This window comes from Phragmites australis, chromosome 21, assembly GCF_958298935.1.
Source record: "Phragmites australis chromosome 21, lpPhrAust1.1, whole genome shotgun sequence".
Taxonomy (NCBI): Eukaryota; Viridiplantae; Streptophyta; class Magnoliopsida; order Poales; family Poaceae; genus Phragmites; species Phragmites australis.
This window is the reverse complement of record NC_084941.1, coordinates 19,097,253-19,113,794: the sequence shown is the minus strand read 5'-3', so window position 1 is coordinate 19,113,794 and position 16,542 is coordinate 19,097,253. Positions and strand designations below refer to the sequence as shown.

Sequence of the window (16,542 nt, the reverse complement as noted above, 5' to 3'; positions counted from 1 at the left end):
GATAATTGTCCATTTGTGTTTATAAAGAAATTATCAACTGGATTTTGTATTATCTTATTGTATGTAGATAATCCCAATATCATCGAAAATACATAAGATATAAATGAAGCACACAATCATCTTAAGACGGAATTTGAGATGAATAATTTGAGTAAAACAAAACTTTACTTAGGTCTACAACTTGAACATCTTCCTTCAGGAATACTAGTACGTCAGTCTACATATATCCAAAAAATATTAGAGAAATTAAATATAGATAAATCATATCTATCAAAAATACCTATGATTGTTTGATTCCTTGATATGGATATTGATCCATTCAGACCTTGAGATGATGATGAAGAGATATTAGGACCTAATATTGCATTTGCAGTTAACTTGCTAGCTAGACATAGCACATCTTCAACAAAACACCATTGGGCAAAAGTATAGAATATCTTCGGATATCTCCAAGGTATAAAGGATTTTGGTATATTCTATCAGAAAATCCAAGATATGACTATGGTTGGATATACTGACGCTAGTTATTTATATGGTCCCCATAATACCATATCACAAACAAGTTTTGTATAGTGGAACAGTTTTCTCATGGAAGTCATCAAAATAGACTATCGTGGCTACTTCCACTAACCATTCTGAAATAATTGCAAGCATCATGTTAATGTATATGGTTTCGCAAAATGATCAACCACATACAAGAATTATGTGGTATTTGTTCATTAGAATCGCCTACCATCTATGTAAATAATGCTATTTGTATTGCTCAAATGCATACATATTATATAAAGAGAAATATCATAAAGCATATTGCCCTAAAAATATTTTATCCTCATGAATTACAGAACAATAGAGATAGATATTTTGCGCAAAAAAAAATCATGTGATAATCTGGCAGATTTATTCACAAAGTCTTTATCGACATCTTTATTCTAAAAATATGTTTTGAAATAGGTCTGAATGGATCATTATCCATAATTTTACAAAGTTCAGAGGAAATAAACTCCTAAAATATAACATGTTCATGATCATCATATCATACATATTGTTATCTTTTCTTTTATGAGTTTTTCCTATCAAGGTTTTCAATAAGACTATAAATACAAGTATATATGCCATATTATTTTCTTTTAATTTTTCCCGCTAGATTTTTAAAGCAGTTTTCAACGGTATATCATAAATTATATTCTCCTCATTTTTTCCCATAGGATTTTAAAGAAATTTTCAATTTGATATATACATATAACAAAATTGATCAAGGGAAGTGTTACGAATCACCTTTGATCAATTCAGTAACTACCTATTGATCACAGGGGAGTGTTACGAATCACTTCTGATCAATTCCGTAGTTGCTTATGGCAGTTCGTTCGTGTCCGTTGGGAAGGAATGTCTACCCAACGGCACATGTTGAACATGTATATATTGTACACATAACAATGCACTGAAGAACAATTGATTCATTCACTTAATCTCGAGTTCATCTCTATCTACAATTTCTATACTCTATTTTGAAACACTGACAAAAGCCTTACAGCGTGAAATCATTTGAGAAGCTAACGACAAGAATAAACCAGAGACTACAATTTCAAGAGTTCTGTTCTTTAGAAGGAAACTAAGACCGTACTCTACTGCTTTATGATCCTCTCTACCCTTGCAAAACCTTGGTCTCACAATCAGCAAGTAGCAGTTACTGGGTTTATCATCCATACACCAGGTAGCAAGAAAACTATGATCTTGGCACCATGAAGTTTATACAAGGCGCCCAACTCAGTTGCACATCCACGTTATAAGATGACTATCTATCTTCTCTGGAAATTTATGATCTTGATGGAAATCGCGTAGATGGCGAAGAAGAAAAGTGAGAAGGCAACGAGTACTGCAACTGTGGTACCAGTCATCCCCTGTTCAAATCCCAGGCTTCCCTCGAGGAACTCCTGTACTGTCCCGTCGATACCAGGCCCAACTATCCTGGTCTGCACGTCGCCCAGCTGCGATGTAATGATGCCACGCAGGGTCCATGCCACTGGGCAGATGTAGTAGAACCAGATCCACCAACCTGGGATTTTCTGCATGAATAACAAGTGAACAGAATGGGAGGATCAGTTGAAGTTAACATCATATCGGAGGGTTCTTGCTTTCAACCCATGTCTTTACAGCATTGACTGAAAACCAGATGTCGAAGATGATGCATTGCACAAACTAACGTTAAAAACTCGGGTTACCTAGTCATGTTAAGCACGAACAGTGATTTCTTTTTGGGCCGCACAAACAATAAAAATACCAGTTAGATTTTATTCTAAAGGCAAATTCATAGTTTATACATATTTACTCAGACCAACCTCATCATGTTCTGGAGTGCAAGCTTTTGTTGTGTAAGATTTAAATAGTTTTGAATTTTATATTAAAATTGAAAGCGAAATGCCATAAAAAACCATTTTTTTACAGTGCTGTAAATTGTAATACTTCAGTAACTTACAGATTGGGGGATGAGGAACCCGGAAAGAAGATTCCACAAGGAGTAAAACGCTGACGACACTACTGCTGCCATTTGTTGTGTTGGGGTCAAGCCTACCACCATCATCCCGTAGAAAGTGAAGTAGGTAAAAGTAAGGAACATGAAAACAAGATACATGAACAATTTTCCTGCAATTACGGGTTGAGTTTTATCAGGTTACAAATAGGTAAAGATATAATATTGTAATACCGAATAAAAACAAGCAACATCATGTGTAGAAAAAGCATAACAAGAAACTTGCCTATGTTCTTCTCATAATTGATCATGAAATAAGTGATGAGGCCAAATATTAGTGTCTGAGCTGCAATGTAAGGAATCTCTACAAGACCCTGTTGGTTTAAAGCATTGTTAAGCTACCGGGGATCTTTAGGGGCAACAACCAAAGATGGACGCAAGCAAAAAGGTAGTGAACCTGTGCTGCCGCATATGGGAAAGACGAGTACATTCTAGCAGCTCGTTCCCTGTAGTAGACTGTCCTCTCTGTAGATACCACAGGCTGCACAGATGAGGCATTATTCACACCAAGAAACAGGCATGCCGCGTAAAGAGCACCCATGACAAGCAGCAAATCTTCAGTTGTTTCTCTGCACAGTTACACTGGTATTAGACCTGTTTAGTAGGGATCTGGATTCTTTCAGAACCGTTTCAGTTCCAAATTTTCTCCGGAAATGTTTCTTTGGTGAATTAAAACTACCTTAGAAATCGTTTGGCTAGCTAGCTGGATTTGGTTTCTTAAAAGAGAAGGTGGTGGTGCAATAGACCAACTTACCCTTGTCCTGATTTGCTTTTTTTTTCAGAGTGAGCAATTGACCAAATTCAATTTTTTTTGCTAGATATAAAAAGACAAATACTTAATAAATCACATACATATAAAAATCCTAGCCCATTTAATTTTCGCCCAACAGGCCCAAACCAAACCCTAGTTATTTCACCTTCATATCACAAATCACAAAAGCATTAAAAAACTAAGAAAAAAAGAGAGAACATAGTAGCCTTCTCTCTCGCTCTATTATCCCCCCTTCACACCCATGGTCTCCGCCCCTTCCCACCCATCAAAGAGGTGGCGGCCGCCGCCCCACCAAGACTAGCTCCTAGCAGCTCCTTCCACCCATCTGCCGCTGTGGCGCAACAGTCCTCTGTCTCGTTCCGCTCCCCCTCGTGCTGGTGACTAGAGCCGGCGGCCTATTTTGGGGCGGTAGTGAGTGGGATGAGCGTAGCAGGAGACGGGGCAGGGCAAAGTGGTAAGGAGGGGGCCATTCCACACGTGAAACACCTCTCAGGCTGTTTAATGTGGCCAGTTTAATATGGTGAAACGTTTCTCCTAACAGTGCGTTTGTCACGGATTCTCGGGAATCCAATGAGAAACACTCCGAATTCACCCATCCAAACGGCGTCTAAGTCAATATGAACTATATGCTATGGTCTCAGTCTTTATGTGTCAATTAACCAAAACCTACATTTTGAGCAGGAAATGAAGCTGGCCTTCTCATCCTTACAGTCTACAATACCATGCCTAGGCTCATTATATTTACCAGCTTCGGAATAAGTGTGGGTAATTAAATACAGAATTCTATAGTTAACACTTCCAATGTCAAATGGGAATCATTAACCAAACATATAGAAAATAATCCGCAGCAGGGTTTTTGTGTCGCTGAAAACAAAAGAATTAGTCCAGGAACAAATTACGCACAGCTGAAGTTGCGATGCAAGATTTGTATCTGATACTTTTCATTATGACAAATCAGTTATATACTTAGATCTTTTTTATTACACTAGTCTTTCGAGGGCCATCACATTATAAACATAAAGTCAGAAGTTCAGTGAAATAATACTAACTATACTCTTCGCTAGAAACCAATGAAATCTACATATATTTATTTTGAATACCTAAGAGAAAGAAACTTCTTTAAAGATTTACCTTTTCATTCCAACATTCCAAAATATTGATCCAAATATGACAGCAGCAATTGCTGTGAAAAATAACCGTACAACATTGTACTCTGGACTTCTCCAGTAAATAAGGTTTTGCTTACGCAAGCATGCTTTGAACTGAATCATAAAATTCTGTGAAAACTCTGAGGAAAATTTCAAAGGCTCCGTGCCAGCAGCTGGAATACTTAATTCTTCAATTATCTCTTCCACTTTCCTATATTATAATATAATGAACAAGTTTGTTAATCTGTATGTGAACAGTTGCATAAAATTTGGTCTGTCTCAAGAGAACCACAACAATAGCATTTATTTAATCACCTGAACTTATCTGAGTTCTCGTACACGGTTGCAAAATCTAAACCAAGGCACTCTTCACATGCTTGTGTGCTGACTTCAAGCATCCAGGTTGCTGGATTGTAGCCTTCAGGGATTCGAGGAACACCAGGAATGGACTTTGTTGACAATATTAACACATAGTGAGCTTATTAACATAGGGGTTTTAAGAAAAAGGATGTTGCGAGCTTTTATTTGCTTTCAACCAATTATTAATGTGAAGAAAAAAACATTTGTACAACAGCACTACTATTTCTTACATGAAGTTTGCAGCTTTGGTTTATGTATGGCTGAGTATTAACCCAGAAACATGAATTGGAATAATGAGGCAATGTAACAAGCTACACAAGTGTACATACACAAATCTTGAATCATGTATATGACATCTTTTTCACGCGAATATGGTATTTAAGTCCTTTGCCATGGCTTAACCTCATTAATAAGCCCCATAAACCCATAAATCAGAGTGTGGCTTAAGATTAGTTCCAAGCGGACGTGTCTCAGTGCTACGAGTCACATGATGCAGAGGACCTTAGTTCGTAGTGGAATAAAAGCTCTATGGATAGAGATTGATGGAGGATCGGGTGCACGTGGGGAGGAGAAATTCGTCTATAGAGAGAGGAACTTGAAATGCTTGAGAACTAATCCTCCTTGTTTGCTTGTGAGCAAAATAATTCAGACCCATCTCTTTAAATACTAAATAGAAAGTTTCAACTCCTAATAAAAATGTATATATATAGTGGAACGCAATGTAAACCATGTAATCTGAACTGGTTGATCTGATCACCAAAGATTTAGTTTTATCTCTAAGCTACTCCCCCTAATCCTATCTCTATGATGTGCTAACACCAACAATTGGCGTGGCTTCAGTGTGTGCTCAGTTACACGCAATATCTACTGTCTGAGCATGAAAGTGCCAGTGCAGCCTGCACATAACAAATAATTCCAAGATAATCTAGATTCTAGTATGTATTTAATCACTACATATGTATTTTTTAGCGTAGTTAAAGACAAAATAATCTGAGTGGCATAGTTTTAACAAGGTAGTTATGTTAATAACACAGTTGTTTAACATTCTCTGGTTAAATTCAATCTTAGTTGTTTAAAAATCCTTTGTGAAGTAAATAGAGAAAAAAGAGTTACCTCAAAGTAACCAATCATATCAACTGAGTTGACACCAAGAGAACCAGCATATATTACACTACCTCCACGTTTCAGAAGGAGGAGCTGTACACAAATGAATAGTTAGCACAAGGGGACAAAAACAGTGAGCAGCTACAACCAAATACGAAAAGGAAAGAATACCTACCTCATCAAATGCTTCGAAGATATCAATACTGGGCTGGTGTATAGTGCAAACAACAGTTCTTCCAGTATCAACAGTATTTCGAACAGTCCGCATCACAATGGCAGCTGCTCGTGCATCCAAACCAGATGTAGGTTCATCCATAAAAATAATTGAAGGATTTGCAACTAGCTCAACAGCTATTGTAAGGCGTTTCCGTTGCTCTGTTGACAATCCAGTACTACCCTGTTTTCCTACTAATGCATGTCTCAGTTGATCAAGCTCTACCAAAGCCATAACTTCCTCAACAAATTCCTGCAGGGAAATGGAAAGTTGCATCAACTCAAAGAACTATGCGCTCCAGAGTAAAAAAATTTGTCCGAGTATGGAAACAGACATGTCTTGTTTTTCTACATATATCTTTTGCAAGCCGTAAGGTTGAAGAAAACCACAAAGACTCTTCAACTGTTACTTGTGGCGAGTGGATGTCATTTTGCTCAACATATCCAGCTATCCTGGCAAAGGTTCTTTGTTCCTTCTTATGGCCAGAAATCCTGATATCACCTTCTATATATCCTCCTGTTTTTCTTCCAGCTAAAACATCAAGAAGCGTTGTCTTTCCAGCACCACTTGAGCCAACCAGTGCTGTAAGGACACGTGGCCTAAATACCCCACTTACTTCAGACAGCAACTGTAGTCTTTTCTCTTGCAGACCTCTCGATTTTATTTCCTGTGTATTTAAATACTGTCTTAGAGCGGAACAACTATAAATATATAAATAAAAAGTTTTAGAAGAATAACCTTTGGAATATCAACAAAATAGTTAACATTGTGAAACGTCATTGTAACTGGTAGAAATGGTAGTATCATTCCCTTATTAAGTCTTCCTTCAGTCTGTCCTTTGAACCCATAATTTCTGCCATTACTATCTGCAATTGAATTCAGGGCAGTGGCTGTTCATTGTTAGTGCCATACATCGCATGGCGAATATTTGAACTCATTAATCAAGTACAATACTTTATATTCTCGTTCCTAGTAAAAGTTTAGCTCGGCAAACTTAATTACTCACTAAAACTTATGAAGGCTAACAAATCAATGAATTGTACGATCATAAAGTAGTCATTCATTAACTTAATTAATATTTAACTTCATATATGTTTATAATTGGCAGTGAGAATAAATAAGTTTAACTCACACGTTGAAAGAAAGCATCTAAAAAGATGTCAGAACATACACAAGGAAAAACAATCATAATCTCTTTATGTGAAAAACGTGTTATAGGTAAAACTAGAAATCACTTTCCCTTAAATAAAAACTATAAATTACCTCCAGTTGCATGTCCACCGGATGCACTATCCAATATTGCATCCATTGTTTCCTCAGAATCGGATGGTATCATCGCTTGGGCCTTTCGTAGGGCTTCATAAAAAATGACAATTTGGTTAGAAAGTTGAAGCAGCTTACACAAAGAAGGATTTAGAAGAAAAAAATAATTCCACACTTACGGTTAAGGAATGTCAAAGCAAGAGTAAATAAACCATTGAACAAGACGGCGTAAGCCAATAAAACACAAACTCCAATCCAGTACCAGTAATTTTGTGTAGGGAGATTGTGTGAAAGAAGAAGATTGATTCCAACTGTATTGTTGACAGAAACTGATGCCTGTAATGAAACATGTCAAGAGTAAAATATAGCTACCAAAAAATGAACAAAGTAAACTAATACCTCTAGTAATAAAGAATGATGAAATAGAATGCGTGCAGTCGAACCATATCAATGTTGAAACATATGAAGTTCCAGTTTGCGAAAATTATATATTTTTTGTCGCTAACAACTATAATAACGTTGAATATTCTTATTTTACTTCCTCAAAAAATTTCTTATTGTAAATTTCTTGGATATACTTTTAAAAACCAAAAAAATAAGAAAAGGAGATTCATGCTAGTAAACAAACCTTTGACCATCTGGAAGCTGAGAATTCATTAACTGAAATAGCACACTGTCCATACATTAAGGGGGAAATCCAATAAGCCCAATCCCACCATGGTTTTATAGCCCCTGTTATGCATGACGTTAGTAACAAAATCACATCATGTTGTATTGAAAGTAAAAATTATTATTAGCTTCATTGTTCAGGAGCAAAACTTGCTAACTCTTGTATGTAGCAACTATTATGTCAGGGATAGGGAAGGTTTATAGCACAAGTCAACATCTTGCAGGGAATAAATATAAAAACGCAAACCTTTGGGAACAATGAACCCTCCTAAAAGAAAAATTGCCAATAAAGCAGCCGATCCGAAAGTATTAGCGATAGTCATGTCTCGTGCTATAGCTCCCATCATCCGGAAAAGGCCCAAAGCCATTTGATGTACAGAGAACAACACTAAAATAAAGCGAAAGAATCTGCACATAATTCTCATTATTATGACATGTCCAAATACAAAAATAATGAATTCAGCTTATGGATTAGTACGGTATTGTTGGTACCTATCAGCAGATGGTGCAAAACCTACTGTGTAATAAACAACACTTGACCACACTACAGCTTCAATAAAGGAATACGGAATTCTTAGTATCCAATTGGGAATTGAGAAAGCCCATGCAGGATAAAAGAAACTGCCTCTCTGCTTATAAAACACTGGAAGCCGTGAAATAGTAATGGGCAGCTCTGTAAAACCATTAAACATCATATGCACAAGCCCATAAAACAGACAAGAGAGATAAAGATTCCCACTTTCCTCATCAACAGGGTGTAATCTTGTCTGGAGAAAGATTGTGCATGTGATGACCGCGACTAAAGCAACCTGCACAAAACTATACCATCACTTCTCAAATGCATGAGGAAAGGGTAATGACTTAAACAAAGTGTGTAGATTAAACTGTATCAAACCAAGTATTATAAATAAATTAAAGAAAAAGGTAATCCTTTTTTCTTTTGTTTACAAAATTGTAAATGCACAGAATTGTGGCAAAAAATTTGATTGGAAGAAAGTTAGAAGATTTTCATACAATTTTTTTAAATGATGCAGAAGATAATATTCTTGTATATTTGCATTATCTGTTACATGATAGTGCACTTCCTCCTCAATAACCTATTAAACAGACAATCAATGCAAAATAGGGCACATTTTCTCTGACAACTTAAAATAAGCAGAAAAATGTTAAGCTTGGAATTAAAAAAGGGGATGTACTCATTTTTAAATGCTATAACATCTGGACTAGAAATCTGTGCATAACCCATCTTTTCAGACATGCAAGAAAAACTACAGTAGAATTAAGAATATCTTGCCTGAGCTTTCAAACAATTTTCATTTCAACTGCTATCAGTGGTCACAACAGTTGACCATTCATACATCCGACTCTCTACTATCAATTTCTCATAAGATAACTTTGATCCATCTACTACCGTAGTGGAAAGAGATGGATCAGGAACTATGTGATCTTCCTGAATATTGCAAGGCTTGGACACAATTAAAGAGACATGTTAAACAAAACATACTTTCATGACATGTTTGGCTCCGATCCTTAAGTTGCTGTTCCATTGACATTACAATATTAAATAAACTCCATATACCATAATACTGGATATGGCTCAGATCCGCAACGAGTTCATTTCTAAGAAATTATCACAAATGAAGTAAGAGGCACATGAGCGTACTTGGCACGTCCTAAAAGTGTAGAGGAAACAGTTGCGACTTATTAAAACAAGCTCCCTGTCAAAGCATGCCCTAACAAGGCTAAGCTTTGATACTGCAAACTTTGATCTGGCAAGCGCCTGCTGAGAATTTGTATCATCATAAGAGTTATTTACATTAGACTCCAGATATCTGCCATACTGGGACTGCTTGAATGCAGAAGCCATTGCTGATGCAGAAATAAAATAATACTGTTTTGACTGGTCAAACCAGTACTGAGCTTGGTCTTTCCTTGATGTAACCTGATAAAAAAGTTACTTAAAAGTAAATTTTAGCATGATCCAAACTTTCTGTAGAATTAACAGGCACTAAAACAATACCTCTTGAAGAAAGTCAGCAATTCCCTTACGAGTCGGCAGTGAAAATCCTAACGATTTGAAATAGTCCATAACATGCGCAGTGGGGCCTTGATAAATGATCTGCCCTTCTGACAGCAGAATTAGATCATCAAATAGTTCAAATGTCTCTGGCGCAGGCTGAAGAAGTGACATCAGTACAGTAGCTTCCATCTCATGAACAAAGTTCCTCACACATTTAACTATTTGAAAAGTTGTTGAGCTGTCAAGACCTGTTGATATTTCATCCATGAGAAGGACTTTTCTTGGTCCAACCACCATTTCTCCTGCAAAAGTATATCATTTGAATTTGTACATTTCCTGAACAATTTGTCATGGAAGCCGTTAATGTATCACAGGCTGACTTATCTCTAGTTATGGGTATCTGTAATACGAGACACAGTAGTAGTGGTCGCTCATGTGTCCCCTATGTAGAGTTGTAGTGGCAGGTTTGAAATAGGTTAAGGCCGGCATATGAGCCTAAGCATTTTAAATATAGCTCTTCCAGGTTAACTTTCATAAAAGCAAGGACAAAAAAGTATGTAGGGTGCTATGCAAGCATGGGTCCACCCTGTGTCTGCGCTAGGCAATAAGCAGATTTCAGATGCAGGTGATGTAGTATCTTATCTCTTAGTTAAGCATCTCTCTTAGTTCAAATCTTACACCCTTGATTATTTTGTCATGGCTGGATCTATTTCTAGGCTTCAGTGAGTCAATAGATAATTCTAAAAGAATAAAGAAGCCATCGTTATCTCTTTAAGATGAGAATGTTCCCTTGTAAGCCATCACTAATCTACTACCCATGAACTAAGGTTCATCGCATAACTAGAAATTGAGCTATTTGGAACAAAAAGCAATGGGAAACATCCGAGAAAACAATAAATTGTGATCCTTCAAACCTGTTGTGACTCGCTTCTTCTGACCACCAGAGACACCTCTTTCCATGTCAGTACCAACAGGAGTGTCAGCACACATATCCAGCCCAAGAACTCTCAGAACATAGTCTGTAACAAGATTGTGTTTTTCTCCACCAATTGATGCAGTCTGACCACACAAAATAAAATATTTTGCAGATCAAAAAATGATGTTTACAAATGATGTTTACTAAGGAATTAGATAAGAACCTTCATAAAAGCGTCTATCTCTGGAGTTGGTCTTATGCCTCTCTCCTTTTCAAGATGGACTAAATCCTTCAAGCACTCTACACATATCATTTGTAAACAACGTACATAAGAAAGAGACTTTTAAAACTGGCAACTAAGCTGCTACATATAACACAATCAAACAGATTGAAGAAATTCCTAAATTTGCCTCTATTAGAAGCATCGAGATATCTTTTAACAAAAGTCCAACAGTTACTTATTAACATAAAAGATTTCAACTACTACAGGTCGGAAGCTTCAAACTTGATAACACTTGAAATGACCTTAAAATTTTGTATCAATGAATATTCATGATAAACTTCTACAAGAACATAGTATATTAGTATTAGACTCTGACTTTGTAAGGTCATTTCACCATCTGTGAGACTTGGAATAAGGAAAAGGTTAAGACATCTGCAACTGGATTGTTGAACTAGTACTTGATAAAAGACGCATGTATCCTCAAAAAATCTGCAAATTTCGACACCACTTGAAAAACCAATCAGAAAACTCGATTATCTTGTTGATTACACTTAGTTTCTAAAAAGATTGATCCTATTACACTAACTACTTACACTGTGATGCACTCCTACTAGTTGGGGTGGACTAGAAGCACTTGAACTGTAGGAAGCTAACTAGAGTCAATCATTTTATCTTAAAGGCTAAGATTATGCATGTAAGGAGTGACAAAATTATTTGAATGTGAATCAGTAATTGAACAAAGCATCTTGGCACATTATCTAAAGGCATGTTTATTCATACCCTTGGCTATCATAGTATAATTTGTCCTACAGGCTATGTGGTCTGAATAGAATAACTAAACAAGGTAATGCAACGTACAAGAAAGGGAGCCTAACCTTTCCAGTTTTCACTTGCACCCTGGCATTTTGCAGCAAAATCCAAAGTTTCCCTCACTGTCAATTCTCCAATATGGTTGTCTGTCTGACTGATATAAGCAGAAGTTCTTTGTACACAAAATTCATCAAGAGAAGTTCCGTTATAGGTAACTTGTCCACATTTCTGTCGAAACATGGGAAGGAAAAAAGAAACAACAAAAATGGCATGAGAAATAATGAGATCGGTTAGGCAACCAGAATAACAACCCCTCGCCCACCCCTAAAAGAGCACAATCTTGCACAAAGAGATTGAGAGATGGAAAGGTCACCTTTAGCTGAGGATCCAATTTACCAGAAAGAGCCAACAAGAGTGTTGATTTCCCAGATGAAGGTGGTCCCAGCAACAATGTCATTCTTCCACCACACAAATCAAAACAAGATACAGCATCAACAACTTGTAATAACAAACTTCATAATATTCTTCAATGAGCACGTGCAATCCATGTCGCAAAACATATTGGGAAATACAATTATTTTGGCACACAAAATGAGTTACAAGTTTGTAACATAAGACGTTAAGGCTATTATTGCAATTGAAAACAGTGACATTAAGGGTGGAAGAGAGATAATGACATGATCAATTGCACACGAATGGCTAAGATGAGTAGTTCCAAGCACTAGTGTGAATGTAGCAGATTTGAACTCATGCTTTTTATATTAGTATAGAACTACAGATATTGAGAAGGAGCAGGGACACATAAATGATGAATGATTAATTATCGACTATCTTAAAATGAGTTATACATGTCTACATTCCAGTGGAAACAAGCAGCACAATAGCATGCAAATACACTTGTTTTCTTTTGTGTAAACATACATGCACCAAAATTTTAGTTCCAGTGTGAGATGTGTTCACATTCATATAGAACCGTGCGGTAAGACATTCATATAGAACCGTGCCGTAAGACTTAAGAGGCATTGTTCCTCACCTCCCAGGTTTGATAATGCCACTAACATCATCCAGAATAGTGAGCTTGCGCTTATTAGGACGTAAAAGATGGCAGGCGATTAGAAGTCTCTGCATGCAGCACAAGACAAAAGGAACATATTAGCAAGAGCGCGCCGGTCTGATAACATGAATAATGGTAAAAGGATGAATCGTCAAGTAAAATATTCAGGTATATAGTAATAATATGAAGTGATACAAGGTGCGTAGAACCTATTTTACCAGCCTAAACTAGGGCTGCCTGCAATTGCTATCATCAAGTGAAGTAATCAACTAATCACCAACTACTTATAAGAATGGCTATATCAACAAATCAATCAATTCAAATTGTTGAGATCCTGGCATCATCTATAAAAACTCTTACCCAAAGTAGCATAACCATTTTTACCTATCATCTCGCTGGTTCAAAAACAAAGAGAGATGGATTCCTATTACGAGTAACTGCACAGGTTATCTGGGCCAAACGATGAAAAGCTACACACAATGAGTTTATCCAATCTCAGTTGCATCCGGGAGTCGTAACTACACGTGACAAAATTTAAAAGTCCCGTAGCAGAGAATGCAACTAGGCAAGCAGGCGTGGAACTGATAGTATCCAACAACAGTGCCATCTAAAAGCCCTGACATGGACAGTTAATCACATGAAGCACTTTGGAGCAATGAGATCCATGTGCCCACCTCCTCCTCGTCAACCAGCCATGCACCACATCAACCACAAAAACATATACAGTGTATACCTCGGCAACATCATGGACGTAGTTGATGAGCGTCGGCAACACCCGGCTACCGACGTGGACCTCCGTGGACACGTTCAGGTTGCGGAACCTAACCTCCACCCGCGGCACCTCCAATCCCACACTGCATAAGCACGCAGCGCCGTTGATTGGACTCCATTAGTAAAGAAATCAGTCGAATTCGATCTAATCTACAAAAGGAAAACATGAAGCGGGGAATATATCTATTACGCGTCGAAGCGGGCCTTGATGCCGTGGAGGAGGTTGGCGTTGTCGAGATCGGCGGTGGCGAGCGCCCGGCGGAGCACGCGTTGGACCCCAGACCGATCGAGCGTCCGCACGTCCACCACCTCGCCTCTCCCTAACCCTCCTCCTCCACCGCCGCTGCCGCCGGGGTCAGGGAGGACGATGGCGTGGTTGCGCCGCTTGCCGGAGGGAAGCCGCTCGATGGCCGCCCAGAGCAGGTCGGCCTCCTCCTCGCCCCGTGCCCTTCTTCTCTCCTCCTCGCCCTCGCTCTCCACATCCACCGCGACGCGATGAACGCCGCTCGCCGCGAACGCCATTGCCGCGATCTAGAGGTGCAGGCGGAGAGCGATATGGGCTTGGGGTTTTCGGCGTAGAGGAATAGGGAACGCCGCGTGAGTGCATATATATATAGGGAGGCGGTAGGAAGGGGAGGAGATGAGAAGTCGCCAGTACAAAGAGGCAGCTTTGTTTACGAGTCGTGCCCCTCCCATCTAGAAGCCAGCCAGCTGGGGGGCTTCCCGGACTCGAGGATCGGAGGGGCAGTCCCAGGCCGCGCGGTCGCTGCCATGTCCTCGCGTTACGGGGCCACGGAGCGGGGCCGGCGCGGACACTGCGGAACTGAAGAATCAGAGGACCCCACTATGTATCTCGCCTGGGGCATGGCGAACAGACCAGCCCGTGGCAGCGGCATCCCCGGCCGTGCCTTCTTTGGGCGCATTCCCTCGAACACCACGCGGGCGCGCGCAGGGCGTGCTCCCTCCGTGAGGCGGTGGTCGGCGATGGCATCGGTAGTGGCAGCACCACACAAGCAGGCGCGGTGCTGGGGGCTCGGGGACTTTGCTTGCGGCGGCTGCGGCGTGGCGCTCGCGTGCGGAGAGGGGGCAATAGGGGACGAGCAGTAGAGCAGCGCTGGAAGGAGGGCGTGGGGAGCTAGAATGCCCCGGCAAGCCGGCATGGCGAGGAGCTAGGGCGCTCTGGGGTGGATGCGTCCAGTGCTCCTCCGCTCAGTTCTACCGTTCCACTTCCCTTTTAGCACTGCAGCTAAAAAACACTAAGCAATATCATAATCCCTTCTTTTACACAGTTTGCAAGTTGAAGCCTTGGCTGCTTCTTTGTTAGTAAATGTTTGGTGCATTTTTCTCTTGGTTTTCCATGTTCTTTGTGCACTGACTCAGCACCACTCATTGAGTTTCTTATCCAATATTTAACTATAACATATATACGCATAAATAGTATAGCGTATATAGACAGAATATCTTGTTTGCATCTTTAACGACTCTGGATATTGTGGATTTTGAATCTGTAGAACCCGGTATACTCAGGGATTTCAAGAACCCATATTAGGAAGGTTTTGATTGGAATAACCGACTCGAGTATGATTAGTATCCAAGCTAGATTCGACTGTCTTGCTCTGATCGAAAGATGGATGGCTCCTAATCAACTACGGCTGGATTCAGGGCAACGTCAGATCCCTATATAAGGCGGGGATCCAGATCCCAGGAAGGAGGACAGGAGACAACTTCTACAACTTAGGACACATCAACACCTAGACAACTCGGCGCAAGCATCCAAGACCTTCGGAGAGACTCGACGTAAACATCCAAGACCCTCGGAGAGACTCGGCAACTTCGACTCTAGTTTAGTTAATTTCTGATCTACTCCTTGTAATAGGTCTAGCTACCTTACTTATACTCGAGATAATACATATACATCAATCTCCACACATGATGTAGGGTATTACTCTAGCCAAGGGCCCGAACATGTCTAGATCATGTGTCTTATTTCGTGCTTGATTCCTGATCTCAAAGGTACCCTAGTTTAATTACGGACATATTATCGAGAACTAGTTTTCGATAGTTGGTGCACTAGGTAGTGGCCTTCTTCTATTTTTTTAGGATTGATCATGTCTCGAGTTCACATCCATGTTGGATTTTTCGACACCGGCTTCTACGATCACTTCGAGTCGGTGGCGGTCATCTTCGAATCACCTGCCACCAACTCTGAGATCACTTTCGAAACTATGGTTTACCACAGGAACAATCAGGGTGTACTGATCCACACTAGTATCATCGAGTCCAACCCATTGGACGCGTACCGCGAGGTGGGACACCTCGAGTGGGATCCCAATGAGCCTAATGTACTTCAGTTCATGGACACCGACAGCGATGAGAAGAGTCAGGAAAGTGGCAACAGCGGCTAGAGTAGCTGAACAGATTGATTCGTATTTATATCCAGAGCCGATGGCACCCCCAACGAGCAAAACACGGAAGATTCGGACACCATGATGAACAACGGTGTAGGAATCCGTGAAGACCTAGCAGCAGCAACCGCTGCCCATGGTACTGAGCTGCCAGAGGATTACCACCAAGGATGTCCGTAGCTGGAGCTTTGTAGGCTCCCGACACCGCTCATCATCGACGAATGACCGAAGGTCAAGTGAACCTCGAGATTCGACATCGACTCGGCTTAGGAGCACCTTCTATTCA

At 39.7% G+C, this 16,542-nt stretch overlaps 1 protein-coding gene across 3 annotated transcripts; it reads right to left on the bottom strand.

Moving 5' to 3' along the window:
* Window positions 1-1,409: 1,409 nt before the first annotated feature.
* LOC133903887 (ABC transporter G family member 51) lies at window positions 1,410-14,706 on the bottom strand. Of its 3 annotated transcripts, XM_062345363.1 has the most exons (24): window positions 14,042-14,706; window positions 13,814-13,934; window positions 13,060-13,148; window positions 12,400-12,484; window positions 12,092-12,254; window positions 11,217-11,293; window positions 10,992-11,136; window positions 10,078-10,379; window positions 9,721-9,999; window positions 8,550-8,866; window positions 8,305-8,465; window positions 8,017-8,120; window positions 7,568-7,724; window positions 7,389-7,481; window positions 6,864-6,991; window positions 6,460-6,792; window positions 6,087-6,377; window positions 5,921-6,004; window positions 4,763-4,896; window positions 4,431-4,658; window positions 2,925-3,096; window positions 2,754-2,841; window positions 2,474-2,640; window positions 1,410-2,063 (listed from the first exon to the last, which is right to left on the bottom strand). In XM_062345363.1, exons 1-24 carry the CDS (start codon window positions 14,371-14,373, stop codon window positions 1,797-1,799), a joined length of 4,317 nt encoding a protein of 1,438 aa, XP_062201347.1. In that variant the 5' UTR covers window positions 14,374-14,706; the 3' UTR covers window positions 1,410-1,796. The 3 variants fall into 3 exon arrangements, with proteins under 3 accessions (XP_062201347.1, XP_062201349.1, XP_062201348.1); XM_062345365.1 differs by lacking the exons at window positions 13,814-13,934; window positions 14,042-14,706 and adding an exon at window positions 13,465-13,531; XM_062345364.1 differs by lacking the exons at window positions 13,814-13,934; window positions 14,042-14,706 and adding an exon at window positions 13,441-13,530.
* Window positions 14,707-16,542: the final 1,836 nt, after the last annotated feature.